Source organism: Piliocolobus tephrosceles, chromosome 2, assembly GCF_002776525.5.
Source record: "Piliocolobus tephrosceles isolate RC106 chromosome 2, ASM277652v3, whole genome shotgun sequence".
In the NCBI taxonomy this organism is placed as follows: Eukaryota; Metazoa; Chordata; class Mammalia; order Primates; family Cercopithecidae; genus Piliocolobus; species Piliocolobus tephrosceles.
Genome location: NC_045435.1, coordinates 164,205,312 through 164,211,311, shown reverse-complemented (window position 1 = coordinate 164,211,311; position 6,000 = coordinate 164,205,312). Strand labels below are relative to the sequence as shown.

At 40.9% G+C, this 6,000-nt stretch overlaps 1 protein-coding gene across 1 annotated transcript in view; it reads right to left on the bottom strand.

Annotated features, from left to right (window-relative positions):
- Positions 1 to 1,087: 1,087 nt before the first annotated feature.
- The window catches only part of GRK7 (G protein-coupled receptor kinase 7), a 41,067-nt gene continuing 36,154 nt past the window's right edge, over positions 1,088 to 6,000 (bottom strand). The window contains exon 4 of the mRNA XM_023192132.1: positions 1,088 to 2,863. Coding sequence (XP_023047900.1) covers positions 2,527 to 2,863 — 337 coding nt within the window. The 3' untranslated portion in view covers positions 1,088 to 2,526. The remainder of the gene's footprint in view (positions 2,864 to 6,000) is intronic.

The window sequence follows — 6,000 nt, the reverse complement described above, 5'->3', positions numbered from 1 at the left end:
GCATTTGTCCCTCTGCCAGCTTTAAGGCATAATCAACAAATAAACACGATGTTGTTTTTAAATGTCTATAAAGCCCAATCCTAAGAATCTACCATTGGAGTGCTCTGGTTAATTGGATTTCTGTTAATCACCAATCAGTTTTTTTGTTAAAAGGGACTTGTTCAAAACTTAACCAAACTTTAATTTACTTTCTTACCTCAGGAAAAAAAAAGAAAATCTCCTGGGCATACTTGTATCCTGCTTTGGTGACACAGAACTCTAAGCATCCTAGGTTAGGATTTGGAGCATTAGGGAGCATGCTGAGGATGGAGGAGGAGTGGGAAAGTGGGCCACAGGTGCACAGCCTAGGCCTCAACTCTCAGAGGGCTTCTTCTTAACTTGTTCCAGGTATGGTTAATGCTGTCTTGTAGATGAGTATTACTGTTAGCTGGATTCCCGTTAAGCAACATTTTTTTGACCGGCACTTTTGCAGTTTTTGAATCCCTAACTCAAGGGACAAAACTTTTTAATTGACTTCAGCCAGGTTTTTTTTACCACTGGGATAAATTTAGATTTTATTATGCACACACACATCCTTTTAAAAAATATCACCCAGCTTTTATATTTGTATCCCAAATATTTTTTCGCAGCTGTAGAATTCTCACCTCGGCTGTGCTTTTGAGAAGTGCTAATTCTACCATACAGTGCTGGCTGGGCAGCCACTTGAAATGAGGGCTACTATTTTTTCAATTCAATTTCTTTCCTTTCTTTCTTTTTTTTTTTTCTTTTTGAGACAAGAGTCTTGCTCTTGTTGCCCAGGCTGGAGTGCAATGGCACGCAATCTTGGCTCACTACAACCTCCGCCTCCTGGGTTCAAGCAACTCTCCTGCCTCAGGCTCCCGAGTAGCTGGGATTCCAGATGTGCACCACCACATCGTGCTAATGTTTGTATTTTTAGTAGAGATGGGGTTTACACCATGTTGGCCAGGCTGGTCTTGAACTCTTGACCTCGTGATCCGTCTGCCTCGGCCTCTTAAAGTGCTGGGATTACAGACATGAGCCACTGCACCTGGCCTGTTCAACTCAATTTCTTTTTTTTTTTTTTTTTTTTTTTTTTGAGACAGAGTCTCGCTCTCTTGCCCGGGCTGGAGTGCAGTGGCCGGATCTCAGCTCACTGCAAGCTCCGCCTCCCGGGTTTACGCCATTCTCCTGCCTCAGCCTCCCGAGTAGCTGGGACTACAGGCACCCACCACCTCGCCCGGCTAGTTTTTTGTATTTTTTTTTTAGTAGAGACGGGGTTTCACCGTGTTAGCCAGGATGGTCTCGATCTCCTGACCTCGTGATCCGCCCGTCTCGGCCTCCCAAAGTGCTGGGATTACAGGCTTGAGCCACCGCGCCCGGCCTTCAACTCAATTTCTAAGCCTATAGGTCTCCTTCAGGCTTTGAAATAGCCAAGAGACCAAGCTCCCAAGATATGTGTGAGAAACTAAAGTGTGCAAGGACAAGAGAAGCTATAAGATGAATAGATTGTCTTGTTTCATTTATACTGCAATTGCCAAAATGACATGCCTTGGGGACATTTGAAAAGTTGCCATCAAAATGTATGATAGAAGTTTTGAGCAACCAAAATAAGATTGAATATAATAACATTCAAATGTGCGTGGCAGTGCCTGCCAAACTCTGCTGCACAGTAAACTCACTTGGGGAGCTTCTGAAATTCTAAATGGTCAAGCTGTTCCCATACCTGGGAGCGGGGATCAGAATGTCTGTGGATGGGAGTCAGGCATTAGTTTTTTAAAAGATCCCTAGATGATTCCAAAGTTCAGCAGAGTTTGGGAACCGATGGCATATGGTAGTGCAAGTTTACCATATTACTTAAAGGACTCAACTAACTTTACAGAATGCTTTACTTCACAGACCTCATGGATGTTTACATTTAAAATGCTTCAATATGAGGATAGTAAATTGTTTCCAAAAAATTGTAAAAGAAACTGTCAGTGAAATTGAAAATTATTCTGTGATCTAAAACATTGCCAAAATATTGTAACCCACTCCTTTTTAGAGGGAGAAGGTCAGGAACATTTGTTTCCAGCTTCAAAATCCTTTTTATAACTATAGAAGCAGAAGAAAGATGAAGGGAAAAAAAGATATAAACAAAGAAAAACTAAAATGATTATTTACTAAGAGCTGCAAATGCTCATTTTCTGGGCACACCACAAAGTTCCATTCTCTGTTCCTAGGACTTTGCGTAATACACAGGGACATGATGGTAAAAGGCTGATGCTTTCAGTTTGTCAAAATAAACCTGAGTGTTCCTTTTCCCAGCCCTCAGTGAAAACTGAGACTTTACTCATCTTTATGAAAAAAAGAAAGAGAAAGAAAATAAAATGTGTCCTAGTAGTGAGCTTGCCTGTCCTTTGAATTGTTTTGTGGTTGCGATGTCCCTCCTAACTGATTATCCCTCATTCCACAGATTTCCACGTGTTGGGAACATTCGAGGATTATGTCAGCCGAGACTCCTGCCACCTGTCTGGTAAAAAGAGCAATTTACAGTAACAAACACACGCCAGACTTGGATGAATTACCCTCCCCACAACCCGTAGGTCTGTTGGGGTCATTCAGTTCCTCAAACAGTCCCGTTTCTATAATTTCTTCCTGCCACGCTATAGGAACAGCACCTGTTGCAAAGTTTTTGAAGAACTGCTTATCTTTGTCATCAAATTCCACCCCCCGAACCTCAGAGAAATCATCAATTTCAGCGATGTCTTTGGCATAAACCACTGAAGGGTCTGGCACAAATGGGGGTTCAATTAGGCCGGCTTCTAGGCGAGGAAAGTTGATCATTTTAAAGAAATGATGTTTCCTGGGATCATCAGACTTTTCTCTGTGAAGAAAGGAGATATCAGCCTGAGACAGAGTTAACAAACCAAAATGGGACACGTTCTAACAATACAAAGTGTGTAGCATTCTTTTCTTACATTTTATTTTAATTGCAAAGACAATATAATAACATAAAGAATAATTGAAAAATAATAGCTTTTGAAATCACCCCAAATTCCCATATAAATAGACAGCACTCTCATTATTTGCAGACAGCTTTCACCTGTAGATGCAATTTTTAAATAGTGAAGCTTTGGACATGACTTTTATTCTTGGTGTTTCATGGAAATACTGGGAAAGTTCTGTAGAACCACACCTGCTTGCCTGCAGCTTCCAGCCATTGCCTTTTTGGGGTCACATAGAACAAGTTAAGCATAGCTCTGTCCCACACAACCACCACTCCCATTTTAGAAGGCAGCACTCATATCCCTTTCTTGGTAATATGATATGATTTCTAGAAGCCCCACTTACCTCCCCAACTGCCACAATAATCTTGGTGTTATTTCTTTAAAGACTTAAAAAAATCCATTAGCAATTTGCAGTAGTAGGAATTAGCATAAATTTAGTATTCAACACTATGATTATTATTATCAAACCCTCCATCTCTATGCTAGAAATTATTCCAGTATCTAAAGAAAAAAGCATGTTCCCAACTGTGTAACCTCTACTAGTAATATTAGTTATCTATTGCTGTGTAACAAATTGCTCCAAAATTTAGTGCCTTAAAACAACAAACATTTGTTATCTCACAGCTTCTGAGGGTCAAGAATCTGGACATGGCTTAACCGGGTGTCTCTGTCTCAGAGTCTCTTGTGAGGTTGCAGTAAAGCTGCTGGCTGAGACTGTGGTCTCATCTGAAGGCTCAGCTGAGGCTGGGGGATTTGCTTCCAAGCTCACTCATGTGGTTATTGTCAAGCCTCCATCCCTTATCACATGAGCCTTCACAAGGCTGCCTTAAAATATTACAGCTGGCTTTCCCAAGGTCAGTGATCACACACACACACACACACACACACACACACAGAATGCTCAAAAGAGAAGCCATAGTTTTTTTAATAACCTAATCTTAGAAGTGACATCTCATCACTTCTGCCATATTCTATTTCTTATTGAAGGAAGACCACACTTAAGGTAAAGGGATCACACATGGATATGAATGCCAGGATGTGGGGATCATTGGGAGCCATCTTAAGGGCTGCCTACCATACTCCTCTTAGTTACTCTTAAATCTAGGTTTTAACAAAATAAAAAGTGGGCTGTTTTGTGGCATCAGATTCAAAACTTTTTTTTCCTCTAAAAAATGTGAATAGCCAGATGCAGTGGCTCACTCCTGTAATCCCAGCACTTTGGGAGGCCGAGGTGGGTGGATCACAAGGTCAGGAGATCGAGACCATCCTGGCTAACACCATGAAACCCCGTCTCTAGTAAAAATACAAAAAATTAGCTGGGTGTGGCGGCAGGCGCCTGTAGTCCCAGCTACTGGGGAGGTTGAGGCAGGAGAATGGCATGAACCCAGGAGGCAGAGCTTGCAGTGAGCTCACTCCAGCCTGGGTGACAGAGTGAGACTCTGTATCAAAAAAAAAAAAAAAAAAAAAAAAAAAAAAGAATGTGGATAGATTTCCTGGTCTGATTAAGAAACATCTTCCACATACAAGTGGCCAACAAATATATCAAAAAATGCTCATTATCACTAATCATCAGATAAAAGTAAATTAAAACCGCAATGAGATACCATCTCACACCAGTCAGAATAGCTATTACTAAGAAGTAACAAAACAAACAAACAAAAACAACAGCCAGGCACGGTGGCTCACACCTATAATCCTAGCACCTTGGGAGGCCAAGGCAGGCAGATTGCTTGAGCTCAGGAGTTCAAGATCAGCCTGGGCAACATGGTGAAACCCCATATCTACTAAAATACAAAAAATTAGACAGGTGTGGCGGCGTGTGCCTGTAGTCCTAGCTACTCAGGAGGTTGAGGCAGGAGAATTGCTTGAATCCAGGAGGTGGAGATTGCAGTGAGCTGAGATCATGCCACTGCACTCCAGCCTGGGTGACAGAATGAGATTCCGTCTCAAAAACAAACAAAAACAAACAAAAAAAACCCAACCAACCAAACAAAAACATATTGGAGGGGCTGCACAGAAAAGGGAATGCTTACACACTGTTGATGGGAAGGTAAATTAGTTCAGCCATTCTGGAAAGCAGTTCGGAGATTTTGCAAAGAACTAAAAAGAGAACCACCATTTGACCCAGCAATCCTATTACTGGTGTATACCCAAAGGGAAATAAATTGTTCTACCAAAAAGATATACACTCATATGTTCATCACAGCACCATTCACAATAGCAAAGACATGGAATCAACTAAGGAGTCCATAAATGGTGGATTGAATAAAGAAAATGTGGTACATACACAATATGGAATAATGTGCAGCCATAAAAAGGAATGAAACCATGTTCTTTGTAGCAACATAGAAGCAGCTGGAGACCATTTTCCTAAGTGAACTAACGTAGAAACAGAAAACCAAGTACCGCATGTTCTCACTTTTAAGTGGGAGCTAAACATTGGGTAAACATGGATGTAAAGATGGGAACAATAGACACGGGGGACTACTAGATGTTTTGGGGGTGGGGCAAGGGTTGAAAAACTACCTATTGAGTACTATGCTCACTACTTGGGTGGTAGATTCAATTGCATCCAAAACCTCAGCATTACACAATATGTCTTTGTAACAAGCCTGCACATATACTCCCTGAATCTAAAATAAAAGATATTTTTTTAAAGAAATGTCTTCCTTTTAAAAGAAGTCAATTTCTGCCATAAGTCAACCTTAATAGAAATTAATCATATTCATGGTCCGTCCTTTACATTTTCCATTCAAGATATCAAAAAGCTTTTTGGGAAAGGATTGAGAGTTTGCCCCATATATTCCCTTCGGAGATTCCCCACCATGTCAGATGATAACTACAACAGACTCTGCCCAGCAAGATGACTAAAGGCAATATCCAATAATGGCACAACTAATAACAAGAATGAGGATAACTGACATTTATTCAGGGCCTACTCTCAGTTAACACAACATTCAACTTATATTATTACATTCAACCAGTACAACAGCCCTGTCTCTAACTCCTGTAT